The 16,270-nt window shown below is 37.6% G+C and overlaps 1 protein-coding gene across 2 annotated transcripts in view; it reads right to left on the bottom strand.

Annotated features, from left to right (window-relative positions):
• The window catches only part of srrm3 (serine/arginine repetitive matrix 3), a 119,369-nt gene that overhangs the window by 6,075 nt on the left and 97,024 nt on the right, over positions 1–16,270 (bottom strand). Inside the window, exons 7-13 of one of the 2 annotated variants that reach the window (XM_015383671.1) lie at positions 15,600–15,635; positions 15,403–15,453; positions 14,283–14,390; positions 13,111–13,273; positions 1,364–1,641; positions 1,019–1,270; positions 808–933 (exon numbers count right to left, since the gene is read on the bottom strand). In XM_015383671.1, coding sequence (XP_015239157.1) covers positions 808–933; positions 1,019–1,270; positions 1,364–1,641; positions 13,111–13,273; positions 14,283–14,390; positions 15,403–15,453; positions 15,600–15,635 — 1,014 coding nt within the window. The remainder of the gene's footprint in view (positions 1–807; positions 934–1,018; positions 1,271–1,363; positions 1,642–13,110; positions 13,274–14,282; positions 14,391–15,402; positions 15,454–15,599; positions 15,636–16,270) is intronic. The other variant, XM_015383672.1, reaches the window with a different exon arrangement.

Here is a 16,270-nt window from a genome sequence, read left to right as displayed (position 1 = left end):
ATCTATCTATCTATCTATCTATCTATCTATCTATCTATCTATCTATCTATCTATCTATCTATCTATCTATCTATCTATCCTTTTCCACATCAGTTTTTAACATGGACATCATTTTTTTTTACTAAAGTCCTAAAAGTGTTTTATTATTATTATTTTTTTCTGCTAAAAGTTACTCCAGTAAATGTACTTGTTACTATTTTTTAATGCAGAGTTATGCAGAATTAATTTAGATTCAATATGTAGAAAGTTTAAAATGTTATATAATATAAACTATAATCCTTGATTAATGTCGACTGAAGGCATTAATGAACCTATGAGCTTCACTGGGTTTGTTCATTACACACCACATCAATAAATTACAGTGATGATTGTGGTTCAACGTCACTGGTTCTATTAATTTAGGGCCAGGAGCGTCTGAGTCCGACTTTTTAAACACAGCATTTTGGAAGCAATACAGTAGAATTGGATATAAGATGGTTTTAATTGCTGAGGTAATGTGATGATGCTGAAGAGAAAAATAAGACAGAATGGTTACATGTGTACATTAGACAGAGTTTATCATCAGTCCATCCTGAAGCTGCTGGTTCATACATTAGGCCAGGCGTCTCATATACTGTTCATCAGGAGGTTATTTTTACCCGACACTAAAGATAAACTGGAAATAGGATCAAGGAGGTCAGTTTGTTTTTTCTAGGGTTCTTTGTAGCTTGAGGCTGCTGAACATGTTGGCTGTATCTATATAGGAGAACAGAGACATGTTTTATGGCAGGAAGCAGCATGGTTACTCCCAGACTAAAACGTTCTTACCTGGTGATCCTTCGAGCCTCCATGAAGCTGGGTGAATCCCTTCTTCTCTTCCGGATGGGTGAGTAACTGCGTGAGCGACGCCGAGCTCTGCTGTCGGTGTCAGAGCGGTTGGCGCTGTCCTTTTCTCTGCGTGACACAGTCAGCTGTCAGAGCAGCAGTGACAGATGACAGCGTAATGACTCTAGATGACGACAGGCCGGCAGGGTCTCACCTTGAGATGTTCTGTCTGCTGTGTGGGGACTTGACTTTGCCGGGGCCCTTGTCTCTGGAGGCAGAGCGTGAGGACGAGCGGCCGCTGCTCCAGGAGCTGCTGCGCTGCCGGAGGTTGGCTTTGCTCCGAGACTCCTCGTTCTTCCTACCTGATGTGTGTGAGTGACGCCCCGGAGACCCAGATGGGCTCTTGTGATGCGCCTGACCCCGATTAGAGCGGTTGTGACGCTTAGAGGAGTGTCCACCTTTTGATCTGGTGAAGAAAGCATCACATTTTTCAATAATCCCCCCTGATTTAAAGGTCCATTTGTGATAAAAGCATGGAAATTTCAGGTGGCTGACTTACTTTCGCTGATGTCGGGAGGACCTCCCTCTGTGAGAGTGGTTGTGCTGGGAGTGGGCCGAGTCACTGCTGTGATCGGGGGAGTGGGAGCTCCGTCTCCGGCCTCTCGGGCCGCTTCTCCTACCAGATGTCTGAGTTAAAGGGCTCCCTATAGCTGCCACCTTGCCTTCCACACTCCCAGTCTCTTCCGCTTGGTTCCTCCTGGGGGCGCTGTGGAGCCTTTGCTCTTTTAGTAAAGTAGACTGGATGCCTGCAGAGCTTGCATTCAGCAGACGCAGCTTCTGCAGAGAAATCATGACCAACAAAGAAAAAAAAAAAAAGAAAAGAAATAGGACAAAAATAGCATCAGAATGTTTCCAAGCTTATGATAAAGAGCTACGGTTTACTTGCCAACAGAAGGTAAACATCTAAAAGAAAAAGATCTAGGTTTTCTCCATATGGCTTATAGATAGTCCTCTATGGTGCAGCGCATGCAAATACTTGGCATGCAAAACCATAATGAGTTGGAAAAATAAATCCAAATAAAATCGCAAAAACAAACAAAAGAACTAGGAAGAGAAGAAGGAGAGGGAATAAAGAAAAAGTGAACCGAATAAGTTTTAGAGCAGAGAGTACAGAGCTACAGATTCTGGAGAATAGAAAGAGGACTTCTGCAGGATTTCTTTCTTAATTTTTTAGAAATGGCTAAAAAAAAATGAAACAAAACAGGAAGAGAAGACAACTTGACGAAACATCACAGAAATGGAAGGAACGAAATAAAGATCACAATTATTGAATCAGTTGAATCAGAAAACAAACTGACTGCTACTCAATTTTCTCTGTGTGGATTTTTTTTTTCCTGAGAACATTTGCTGAGATGTGAACAGCGACCCATTTTCTCTGTGTGTGTTTGTTTTTTTTAATGGTAACTCTTGTTTAACTCCCTTCTGGTTAACATCCACTTACCAATAAAGTGGCATTCCCTCCTTTAGTAGGTAAGGTATGAAGAAAAGGGAAAAGTGGGGCAACATAAGTGCATCATTAGATTCACAAAATGCAAGAGAAAAAGACACAAAACCCTTCCCTGCCAGTGACTCATGAGACAATGCATGGAAATCAAGAGAAAAGAACTCAAAAGCAAAGAGGAGAAACCACAATGTGCAGGGAGTCCCTCACACAGAGCGTAAATCCTCCGCACCCGGCCACTTTCCTACGGATCACGCAGCAGCTGCCTGCTTCAAAGATGAAATCAAACTTTCTCTCTGTCTACAGGCGACCTGGTGTTACTGACTGCACAGCTGGACGTTCCCTACTTCTGAATTTGGACTCAAGGGCCCCTTATTCTTACAACAAAGATAATCTTTATTTCCTAAAGGAAGAAACTGACTGTTTTATCCTTACTGAGCTCATCCAAAGTTTCTTTAAGAATACTGGAGCCAGCATGCTTCCTTAATGTAACAGAGGGAGGAAAACAGAACAGGACGCTTTTAAAATATTAAAAAGCTATCAGTTACCATGATGGAGCACTGTTTAAAGGGTGAGGAAGCCTTGATAAAAAAAAAAAAATCTGAAGTATTGTTTACCCTTTCCACATATGTCATATCACAAACACAAACTGTTTTTATTGGGAACTTTTGCAGAGCTACAGAAAGTAGAAGAAGTCCAAACAGGAGTCCAAAGACTGATACGTTTTAGAATATTATAGTTTGGATTGATCCAAACTCTTCGACATGGAGGCTAAAAATGTTTTGTTTAAGATACAACAAAATTTGACACTTTTCCTAAATAAAATGGTGAAAAACTTTTATCTTAACTGTCTCAGCAGTAAGCAATACTTGAAGGAACAAACAAAGACGTCTGACATCTTTTGTAAAGGGATTAATACAATTTTGCAGGTCCAAAACTTGGTTGTTTAAAAAAAAAAAAAAGGTTATAATGACCTAAAATGTTTGGGTTCATTATTTTTGCCAGGATTTAGTTTTAAATATTGTATAATAGGCATAAAGAGGAGTATAAAATGTGTATATGACTCACTCTCACTTTATTCAGCAAAGTTTTAATAAGTTGGTGCCTCAATTTAGGTTAAAGTATCCGGATATTCATAGTCCTTTTTATTGTCCAATAAAAATAAAAAAAACTAATTGTTTGTGTTGAACCTTACAATCTCATTTCATAATTGGTTTTTATCTTTTTCCAAAGGCATTTTTTCAGCACCATACGCATGATTAAATTCTGGTAAAGGAGCTCACTAATGGCTGCAGTTTGGACACCCCAAAGGTAAATAATTCCTTCATGGTTGTTGCTGCATATTTAGGATCTTAGTCCCACTAGGAGGTCAGTCTTTAGCCGCCTCTAACAGGCTTTCCTCTATGATGACCCTGTATTTAGCTAGATCCATCTAACCATCGGCAGACCAGCTTCTCTATTCAGGTTGAATAAAACCAAAACATCTACTCTGCATTATGCTGCCTTCGCCATGCTTCCCTCTACGAATGGTTGGGATGGTGTTCTGGGGGATGTTCTCTGTTGTTTTTACAAACACACAGGTTTATTAAAGCGGTTCAAAGTTGGTTAAAGCTGCTCAGGCCAACTTCTTCCCCATGTTTTCTGTTTTCTACATTTGGCTTTGGTCAAATTGCATATATTTCTTTTAAAAATTGCCACTATGCAATTATTGTCAGATTTAAGGAGTTTTTAACTTCTTCCACCTGAGATCTAGATCCCTGCAGCTCCTCCAGAGTTCCCATCTATTTATAGGCTGCTGTTGTGTAGTTGTTTGCTTCCTCTCTGATGTGTTCTTTGGCCTCCATGTTTCTGATTGTTTACCATCTAGATCTGTGAGGCTTTCACACAATGCCTGGAATAACATTGAAACGTTTAACCTCTAAAGGATTTCGTTTGCAATGGATTATATTTAGGGGGATCAGAATGAAAAGGGCTGAAAATAAAGGTACAATACCCTGTTCACTTTTCAAAATCATGTATATTTTCCCTACTACTTCACAATTTTACTTTTTTAATAAATAAAATATCTCAAACTTTGATATAAAATCTTAACACTTGATTAAAGTTTGTGGCTACAATGTGACAAAACATGGAGTTGCTTGTTTAATAAAGTGAACAAATCCACAGAAAAGACCGAAACCAAGAATAAATCTATCATTTTACAGCAATCTAAGATAATTGTTTAGACTAAACCACCAGAGACTTTCTGCTCATATTTCAATGTCATAAGAAAGTCCTCATAAACATCTTGACTAGAAAGTCTTTACATAATGAACGATGGCAGCTTTAATTAAAAAGCTGTCCCCAGTAGCGTCTCTATGGTTTTTCTGGTGGTTGTAAAGCATTTAGCATAAATTACAGCTATCCACCATTACTGGTGTTAAGGCTGTTACTGATTTTCTAATTAAGGACCCTAAAATATGGCAACATTTGGTGTAAATTATGTTTAAACTCGGCATATAACAAAGATTAAACACAAATTCAGAAAATTGTGTTTGCTTGCTAGATTTCAAACTAAAGAGAGAAATAAAAGGAGGAAAATGTTCTGGTTTAAATAACCAGCTGAGTTAATCCTCTAGTTGACCACTCTGAGCCTGGTTCTGCTGGAGGTTTCCTCCTGTTAAAAGGGAGTTTTTCCTCTTCACTGTCGCTACAAGCATGCTTAGTGTGAGAGATTGCATTCGAGTCAATGAGTCGATGCAATCAACTGGTTTTCCTTAGATAGAAAACTTTAAATCAGTTTGACTGTATGTGAACTGTAAAGTGCCTTGAGATGACATGTTGTGAATTGGAGCTATATGAATAAACTGAATTGAATTGATCCTTTCCTAGTAGCAGACAGGATGTGTAGCCTGGTTTGGTAGATGATGATGGCGACATCCTGCATTTCAGTCCAGTTTATATTCCTGCTGCCGTCCAAGCTGAGGTGTCAAGTAACAAAGTACTAATACTTTACCTTACTTAAGTAGAAATGTTTGCTATCTATACTTTAATGGAGTAATTATTTTTTAGACAATTTACACCTTAAATTCTTTTTAAATTAGCTCTACTTTCTACTCCTTCCATTTTAAAAACAGAGTTGTTAATTTTGTTTTATTTAAGCTAATTTTTGTTATAATTAGTTTCATTAAGACAATTAATTTATTTGGGGGTTGGAATCGGTGCTGCACAAACCAAACTAACTTTTTAAGGTGATGCAAAGGTAAATTTGACACTGTTACCATTAGTTTTAAAAGTAAGAAAATTAAGTATAAGGAATTTATCATCCGGGATTGTAGAAAAAATGTTCCTTTAAAAGGGTAGTGCTGTAAAGTATCTGTCCTAATAATTTTTTCCTGCATTACTTTTATTTCTATACTTCAAGTAGTTTTAAAAAGGTACTTTTGCACTTTTACTTGAATAAAAAGCTTAAGTTGGTAGTCTAACCTCTACGAGGGAGTTTTTAAACAGTAGGATTTATATTTTTACTTGAGTGATGAACAATAATACTTTTGACACCTCTGCATCCAAGTAACGTAGAGGTGAAATATTTACTTCATAACCAGGTTAGAATTATTCCACTGGAAACCAAATTTAATTTCAGCTAAAAATACCCACATGCCAAGATAAAATCTTAATTTTTTTTTCTGCTTTTTGGGTCTAATCTTCCAAAACCAAATAAAAACAAACAAATCTGAAGCTCATTTAAAAGCTGAATGCATAAAAGCACCATAGAGACCCATTAACACACACACACACACATAAGCTTTGGTCTTTTCAAAGGGTTTGTTCATGTCAAGATAAAACAATATATTGATGCTGACATCATCCTTTAAACAGTGTCTCTTATCTAAAGCAGTCATCAAAAATAAAACCTAGATCAGAGATTCACAAAGCGGCTTTAGGAGCTTCAACTCTTAATGCACTCTGCTAATAAGCAGGTCACAAAAAGATATAAAAGGGAAGAAATCTCCAAAATGTGTTTGATATAAAGCAAATTTAGCGGTTCTTCAGCATGCATTATCAAGTGCTTGAACAGCTTTTTAAACTAAAGAGAGAACAAAAAAAAAGCACCGACTGATTGTTGCAGAGAGAGAGAAGCCGTTTTCCACAGGAGAGACAACTAAGCGGTGTAATCAGAAAACATACAACCACTGGTGAATGTGACGGCTGTCAGAAATAGTTGGAACTAAAAAACAAAAATTAATATGGAAGAACTCAAAAGACGGATGTACTTAATTCACCAACAAACAGAGAGATGCTGGACAAACGGGGAATGCATTCTACCAAAAAAAAAAAGAAAAACAGAAAGAAAGAAAGTAAAGAAATGGACCTGGAAGATAAGAGCGGGATAGTGGACTTCTGCATGAATTTAAGGAGGAAAGAGAAAAACCAGAGCTCTGTGTAATCCAATCTGTCACGAGTCAAATCAAAACTGATGGAGTCAAATTGATTTGGTTAAAGATCATTGGTCAACAACAGAAAGAGGAGAGAAAGAGAGAGAAACATTGACGTCACTCAGGCTAGGGTGCTTGTCACATTCTCATCTGCATAAAGATCACGTGCGTAGGCAAAGCGTTACCTACCTTCCATTTCAATCAGTGACACGTATGCAATATCAACAAAAAAAAGGAAAGAAAGAAAAAAAAGAACAAAAAAGGAGAAAGGAATGTTCTCCGCAGCGAAATGGGAAAAAGACAATGACCTCTTTTAGTATCACAGCTACATATTTAGTCCAGAGACTGAGGACGAGGAAAACAAACCAAAAGTCAAAAGAAAATAGAGGAAAAGAAAACCCAGATGGAGTTCAAAAGCAAACTAAAAATCAGAAACAAAGAATGAAACTAGAGACTACATGATTTGCTGTCTTTTTCGCTTGTACAAATGCAGCCATATTTGTATCAGAACAGGGGAGGGAAGATAGAGGGACAGAGTTAATAGTTATATTAGTGGAGGGAGGGAGGAGGGCATGCAGAGCTGATGTGAAAGATATGTGGGAAGAAAAACAAGAGTGAGCCGTGAGTCACACAGGACGCAGATGAACAGGTAGCAGAGGAAGAGGAGGATGGCAGAGAGTGTTGGAGGAAGAATTCACTGCTAAGATGGACAAACTAAAGAGAGTCAGCACATTTCAAAGGGACCCCAGTCACATTGAGGCCCTGGGGGCCTAAGCAGCACCACACCAGCACTTCTCCACTCAGGACTTTAACATGCGGGCCCTGCTCTCTTATACAACCTTATTTAATCTATAATATAAGCAGAACTACAGCAGTGAATAGCTGTGTGCAGCTTTTCCAGACCTGCTCTACGGTTGAAGGGGCGGCGCTTCCACTTTAAATGGCCTTTTTTAAAGGGTCCTTTTTAAAATCAACTCTTTTGTTAATAACTGTGTTAGATTTCCAAGTTACCTTCAATAGTCTTTGTTCATTTGCTTTAATATACCCTCTAGTGAGCAATGAGAACAGAACTGACTCCTATTTGGACTTTTCACCCTCCATGTAGGAGGCAGACTGCTGTAGGGAAGCCTGGAGAAGCAAACAGTTTTTATCAAAGGTTCTTTATCTCGACCTTAAAGCCTTCTCTTTTATCAAAAGTGGGCTTTTAAGTAAGTGGATTTTAAATGATCAGCATGATCTTTGGAATTGGAAATTAACTCACTGTTTCCCTCTAGATTCTAGAAGACGTAAAACACCCAAGTTCCATAAGAGGATAACCTTTACTGAGCTTGAATCTGCTCGTGTGCTTCCTGAAACATCATACTGGTGTGGCTGTCCTGGACCTGGTTTAATATTATGGGGTGTATGTCCTCCAGAACCATCTGGAAAAAAATACATTTAAAGTTCTTAAATATTTGTTTTATTACTGTACATCAGCGAAATATCGGTTTTATTATTTAGAGCAGGGGTGTTCAACGTTTTCCAGGCCAAGGACCCCCAAACCTAATTATATATATTGTATAAAATTATGTTATATCAAACTGGTCCTATAGTCACTCTATTACAGATGGAGTAATGTAATGAAAGTAATTTCTTCCCTGGGATTATTAAAGTATTTCTGATTCCTGGTTGATGGGACAGGTGTTGTGAATGAAACGGTGTCCAGCTTGAAAGAGCTCCTGTGTGTCGCTGAATGTGTGCATTGATGACTGAAAGACATCTTCTGCCTCCATTTATCTGTTTACTACAGTGTGTTGAATTCATGTTAATGTGGATTTAAAGACATTTAATTAGTGGAAAAAATTGCAGGGGGGAAAATAAAAAAAAAGTCTAATCAACCATAACTTTCCCCCCATGTAGCACCTCCATGGACCCCCTAGGGGTCGCGGACCCCCTGTTGAAGACCTCTGATTTAGACTTTTTTCTAGTTGTTTTGGTTTCATTAATTGCTCAACCTTAAAATGGATGGAGAGCATCTGTGAACAGGATTAAAGTTTAACCACATCTGGATTCAGGGCTGGATGATCTGACTCCTTCTGACACACTAACCAAACACACCCAGTAGCTCTGGCTGTATCTAAGCGAACAGCCATGATTTGCTAGGCTTGCATTTTTTTGTGAGATTGCTGCAGCATCTAGCCCTATTCTAAGCCACATCTTTCTCCCTGGCCTGTCTTCTGATCTTTATTTTGTCTAATGTTCCCAGACAAACCTCTGAGGCCAAAAACAGAACTCTAGATTTTAATATAGTTTAAATTAAACACGTCGACTCTGCTTGTTAATTGTGTGACTTTAGAAGGTGATTGACTACATTGAATTTAATATTTAGGGGTAGTGGAGTAAAATAGTTCCATCACACCTTTCATATTCTTATTTTTAAGATTTTCTTCCCCGTCTCTTGACAGTTAAGCATTTCCTTTTGTTAGCTTATCAAAAAAAAATCTTAATTTTGAAGCCAGGGATTTTAATGTCATATCAATACTTTTTAAATTACAGTACCTACTGAAACAACAATATAGATATTCTTAAGGGAAGCTTTGAGAAGCAGAAGTGATTGATTTGTTAAAAGCAATATTTTTGTATTCTTTTTATTGGAATAGAATCAAAACATCTTTTTTTTTTTTGTCTCTCCGTGGGGAAATTCAGGAGCATTAGCTGCTACTCCAGGTTGATCTGGGAGTTTTCTGCCTCCTACATGGCGGTGAGATTGCTCCAAAGGGACCTATTGCAGCAACACAAACTGTTATGATAGAGAATCACACATCTTGAGCTGTATATATATATAAATATAAAAAAAATCAAACATCATTTAGATGTTGAATCTGTCACACAAGGCCATCCTCCTGGGCCCTGTTCCAGTCAGACACTGTAGCACTTTTAACATGAGGCAGCATCAGCTTATTTAAAAAAAAGAAAAAGCTGCCATAAAAAGACTAACAAACTACACACTCCTCTAATGCACCCATCCCCACTTCTTTACAGATCCACAGTCTGCTTAAAGACGAGTTAGAGAAACACAATAAGTAAGGGAGCGGGTCCTGCCACCTTTGGAAACGTGCACTGGAGAGGTTAAACATGGCAGTAAAGAGCAGCGTGTGTTTAATGCCTGGTGGTTTTTGGCAGGAGTTGTTGGACGCCTGGAAGAGAAGAGGATCTATCTCTGAGCAGAGCATGTGCTTGAGAAGAAAGACAGCTGTATTGACATGAAGAAACTATGACACATACCCAGTTAACCTACTTGATCCAGTTCCAAAGCATATGAGTGCTTTTTACACAGACAAGACAGAAAGATTTGGGCATTTATTCAAGGGCAAATATGTCAACCGATAAGGGAGAAAAAAAAACAGCAATGAATGAAATAAGCAGAGAGGGGAAAAGGGAAAAAACAGGGATCAGATGAGACCGTATAGACACATGCAAGCTGGAGTTAAAAAAAGAAGATTTGAGTTCTCAGGAGTGTTTACAATGTTTGCAGCCATGTTTAGAGACATAGTCATCAAAGGAAGTGTGCTTCACAATCATTTGCGGCTAGATTCCCTCCAGCTGAGGACTTTTCAACTCATATGATTGTCATCTGGGAGCCTACCGCAGCCCTAATGATCCGATTCATACAGGAGGGATGTTTTCAGAAAAAAAAAAACAACAACAAAAAAACAGGGGTTTAGATCTCACTCAATGTAAACACATGAATCTAAGTTTTCAGTTTCTGTGTGCACATCTAAAGCTAGGTTTTGGTTGAATAAATAATTGAAAAATAAGAGCAGCATAAATGTTAAGCGTTTTCATGTTTTTTATCCATCTATGCATTTGCTGTGTCATATTTAAATAGAACTTTTATAACGGTAATAATCATAGGTCTGAATATGTGTTTGATAAATAGCTGAGCAACCACTGGTGGTTTCCCCAAAGATCTGAGTAACCTGTCTGGATGGGTTCCCCTTAAAATGTTTCCTCTCTTTCCATGAAACTTCTTCAGATCACCTCTGCTTTATAAGTACATTTGGATCAACCAGTTAATGGTGACAATCCAAACTGTTTTTTATCATGCTAAAAGCCAGACAACCGATCGCTAGCGCTCTGAATACTGCTTGTTGCTTCCAGTGGGCTGAGCTTGAAATAAGAGCATAGATCATTGAAGACGGATGGTTTCTCTTGACTAAAATGGCTTCCTTCCTTTCTGCTAACATCCACTCAGCCATGTTGGAAGCTTTTCATAGAAAAAACAAAAAAAACAAAACATGAAGTAATTTAAAATTTTCTACTACATTTTTCAAATATAAGAATAAATCATCAGAACCGTCAAGCTGTAAAGCAGCATTTAGAACTTAACCTAAGCCTAGCAATTAGAGTAGATATCAATTGCGATGCAGCTCTCCAATATTTTGTTCAATTAATAAATAACTGTAGTAACTAGGACTGGGCAATTAATAGCATTAGCAATATAATCACAATTTAGATAAATGCATTTTTCAAGTTGCACTGAAGTTTTAGTCACAATACATTTAAGAGTAAGACACTAAATTCCTCCCTCCAGCCCTTTAGGTGGCAGTAAGATGATTCATTTTTAAATTCATAAATTTAATAATTTAAATGAATAATTAAATAAATAATGAATAAATAAATAATAATATATAAGAATAAACAAATAATAATGAATAATAATTAAATAAATGAATAATTGAATTCATAAAGTGAATATGCTTTTGTGTAGATCTATGCATTATAGTAGAAGTAAGAACTTTTTCATGCAGATGTTACAGTAAAGATCTGCAACACTGGACTCGGGACAAGCAGGCTTTCATGGTCGTGAAAAAAACTGAAACCATGCAGTGAAACATCGACCTGCTTGTGCTTAGTGAAAAGGAAAATCGTAGTAAAATCGCAATAATTAAATTTTTGGTGAAATCGTTCAGGCATAGTTTTGACTATTAATATCATCTTAAGCTGCAAATTAAGCTTAACTCACTGATTTCTAGCTGAATAATATCATTTTGCATATTAACAGTCATTAAACTAATAATATGCAAAATAGTTTACTTATAAATTATTTACTTTGACTATTTGTGCCTAATTAGGTTACAGATAATGCTGTACACTTTCTCCCTCTAAACATGCTATTTTAGTGTTTGAAATGTATTAAATACTGAGAGAATCCACATTTCTACCCGTAAAGTAAATTATATTTTCCAGGTTAGAAGATCTTAGTGGGAGTTCTTTATTTTTTCCTTTCTAATAACGTTTAGAGCAGAAAAAAAAGAAGAAACTGAAAGAAAAACTAAAAATAGGCCCTAACATCACCCCTTAATTCCTTTTTCTGTTTAATGTTATCAATTGCTGGTTGTAAAAGAAAATTATTTTTATTTAAGTAACTTTTTACTGTTCAGATTTGAGACTTACCGTGGAATTACAGTAGCTGGGAAACTTTATTATGCTTGATTACAAAAAAGGTTTAAAGTATTTAAACTTTCATTCTGTTTTTTTTTTTTTAACAACTTTGCACTTTTATCTATTTAAATATGACACAGAACATTTTTCAAAATGTTAATTCACATGTTTTACACCCAATATTTGTAAGATTGAAGATGTTTGATTAAGACATTATTTTTCATTAGAGATGTAACGATTTCAGTGCATTACAGCTGCTTCTGACTTTGAACAACACAGATTTTTATTTTCATAACTGACAATATCAGTTGCTAAAATGTCATAACACACATTCCATTGTCAAATATACTTTAGTTGGAAATCTTTAGAAAATACCTGTGAAACAATAAAAACTTGTGCTCTCAAATATAAAAAGTTTAGAGCATGGACAGGAGGTCCATAAGATGGGTGGGTGAGGTCAAAAATAGGGGCAGATCAATCAGCCAGCTGATCAATCGGTGCATCTCTGTTTTAGCACTAATTGAACTTTTTTTTAAAAATTTTTATCTAAGCTGTTGTGTGCTGTTGAAAAGCACAGGATTATTTCATTTCTTTGCTCCCTTACTGTGTCACTGGCAGAACCACATATAAACTAGAAACATACAAAATAAATACTAAGAGACGAAAAAAGAAGAAAAAACAACAACATGATGGGAGTGAAAGAAACAGAGCCAGAGCAGCAAGGACCTGGGGTCCTCTATTTGTCAGAAGTGTTGCTGTTAACGATCCTCAGACTTTACATCCCAGAATAATCGGATAAAAAGATCACAACTAAATCATAACAACCCTTGTGATTAGCTGACGGAAGTTGATGTAAACCAACAAAGGAGAGCAAGTTAAAGGCTTTGCAGAGACTGTGGTAGAGACCACTGAAGGTGTGGTGGTTGGGGGGGTGGGGGTGGGGTTAAAGTAGAAGAGATTACATACATCATTCCCTTTCTCAGCCTCGGCGTGTGAGAATCTGGCCGCCTTGCCGTTGCGGCTCCGTCGGGTGTGCTCCCCGTTGTGCCACTTGACAGGATTGTTGGGTGTCTGAGACGGTGACGTGTCCGACGCCTTGTGGCCTTCTGCCTTGTGCTTCGAGTTCCATCTGCAAGAGCAGAAAACACAAAATAAAAAATGCTGAGGACTACTGAAGATGAATGTCTGTCTCAAGACAAATATAAATAAAGAAAGACATATAAACAAGCTTAGCAGTCATCAGATCAGTAAGGATGCCAGCAGTCACCATAAGCACTGTCTGAATTGTGTTGGTAGTAAGGAGAGGGGTAGAAAAAGGAAGCAAGATGCTTCCTATCATAGCTACTTTAACACATAAATCGGGCATGTTTATTTATATAGATATCTATATATATATAGATATATATATATATATAGATATATATAGATATATATATATATAATATTTTGCATTTAAGATAAATAAAACTACTTCTTCTGTCAATATGCTCTATCCAGAACTCCTCAAGTTGAAAAGTATTAGTTTCACCTGGTATGATTTTGTAAAAAATCTCTTTAAGGAACCTTTGGTTATCCAATTATTGATCAATTTATGGGAAAAATAGTAATAATCGTTAGTTGCAGCCCTAATCTGCTGTATGAGATGGCAGGTGGGAATGTAATGATTTGCTCTGGTTTTGTTTTTATTATTCAAATAATCAGCTATTAGCTTACTTGGATGTTTTACCCCTAATAATCCACCTTGGTCAGAAATAAAAGATCCATCGTGGACAATAATATGCAGTAATAAAGCAAGCAACTGTCAGATCCTGAGAAAGGGAAAATAACTCAGAGTGGAGGTTTATTTGGAGCATGGTTCATTATTAAGAAAGGGAAGTATTCAATGAAACATGGGATAAACTGGAATGAGGCTGAAGACAGATACTTTTCCATGAAGCAGGAGTGAGAAATCGCAACCATTTAAAGGACACTTAAAGGAAGACATGCTGAGGAGCCCCATTTGTATCCTAATCTTTCCCTTGAGGACTTGGAGTAAATAGGAAAGAGAGATGGATGGTCACCAGAGCAACCGCCCAATCAACTGATCAGTCTCAGCGTGTGAACAAACTGAGCTTGCACGAGTGTGTAAAAGTGTCTACCTGGTGGGAGATTTGGAGGTGCTCCGAGTGGAGGACAGGGAGGCGCTTCGAGAGCTGCAGCAGCTGCCCTGATGCTGCGAGCTCCTGCTGGGGGTCTCACCAGGGGACCTGATGAATGACAGCAGATTCACACACACACACACACACATGCAGGGCAAGATGTAAACATGCACACATCATGGACACACAAAACAAAGCATTCTCAGTCATGAAAACTTGCCGCCTGCAGAGTCAAACCTTCCCAGTTTTTTTAATCAATGGTTGGAATCAAAGTGTTCGAATCTGCCCTTTATATTTGCTCATGCTCTGAGGCTGAGCCTTTAATTATACGTAGGTGTGAAGAACCAATATAAATTTATGAGACCTGTCTCCAAAATTACAGCATGAAGTCTTTTTAGTTACGTCTCTACCACGCTTTGAGCGAGCTCATTGATTTTTTTGCCGAGAGCTCTTTGCCAAACATTTTGAGATAAATCAGATCAGCTGGATAGAAACTTCTATTTTTTTCACCTATAAACGCTTCAGCAGACGGAAGCTGTGTTTGTCCCGTACGTTTTACATAAAGACAGCGAATCTCAGTTTGGCACCTATTTTATATCTTTTCTGTACCTTACAGCAAGTGACAAACCCCGGTATGAAGATGGTATCTGAGGAGTGTCTAAACATTATGTTTATTTATCCTCCTACCTGAGCTGAAGCCCTCTACAGTTTTTCTAGGCATGCTTCATAGTGCTTTTCACCAGAGCCATCTTTGTCTAATCACATCTGCTAACTGTAAACATTCATACACTGATATGCAGGTCAGTAAGCAACCTGGGGTTAAGTGCCTGCTCTTCATTATAAGATGATGGACTGAACAGCATTCTGGAATATTGTTTTATAGCAAAGACGTCATTAACTTCACTGCAACTTCATCCAGACCCTTCTGCTGTGCTTCTTACTCTTAATCATGTTTAGCTGCTCTTCTGATCAGTATACTGCAGACAGCCTAAGATCTAGAGTTTATACATCTTGTAAGTTTCTTCTTTTGTCATATTCTGCTCATTTGCTCTCTATATTGGTCATTGTATTTTCTTGTAAGGGAGCAAGAAAGAAAAAAGGTGTTCCCTATGTGGCTCACCTCTTCTTCTGTTTGTTCTTATCTTTGTGTTTGTTCTTCTGGCTGCCTGACCTGAAAACCAAAGTCAGACAGATGGTAAGGAGGCTGCATAGATTAAAAAACAATAGATCACTGACTGGAACAAAGAGTAATTAACTGGGATTTCATCTGAATAAGATGGATAGATAGATATAAGATAGATATGATGTGATGCGTACCTGTATCTTCTCTTTTTTCTGGAGTCAGATGTTGACCTGTGGAAACAAAATCATCTTACATTTTAAAATTGTGGCACCATGTCAATCAGACACCTGAAGCTTCCAGGTTGGTTAAGGGAATAAGTTCCTCTACCAGTAGGATCACAACCATAAACTTAAAGTCTACAGTAGAAGGGTTTAGATGAGTTAGGGTAAACAATAGAGAGACTTTAGGAAAAAAAACTAATCATCTAACCTGACTAGCATGAGCTATTTTGCAAAGAAACCAATTTCTGTTCCCAGACATGCAGTGAAAGAATTGCATATATAAGGGAAAATGAAGTTTGTAACAAGGACTTCTTCATGCCACTTTTAGATTTTAATATGAATCAGAGTACATTACCTAACAAATGTAATTCAATCTGAAAAACTCGCACAGAGAGAAAAGATAATTAGAAGAATTTTATTGATAAGAAAGTATAGTCTTTGGCGCTCAGGCCTCGGCAGGAACATTCATGCTGAATTATGCTTTAACATGCATAAGTAGATGAATGAGAATAGGGATGTTCCCCCCGGCCTAAAACTGGTGGTGGTTTAGTTCGAGCTGGTTAAGGAGAGGATCTGCTTGAGCTGTATTGTGGGACCAGAGACTACAGGCGCAGACACCGGGGCTTCACTCAGAGACTCAGGAT

Source organism: Cyprinodon variegatus, unplaced genomic scaffold (assembly GCF_000732505.1).
Source record: "Cyprinodon variegatus isolate N-32 unplaced genomic scaffold, C_variegatus-1.0 Scaffold291, whole genome shotgun sequence".
Taxonomy (NCBI): Eukaryota; Metazoa; Chordata; class Actinopteri; order Cyprinodontiformes; family Cyprinodontidae; genus Cyprinodon; species Cyprinodon variegatus.
The sequence above is the reverse complement of the archived record's forward strand: the minus strand, read 5'-3'. Positions and strand labels throughout refer to the sequence as shown.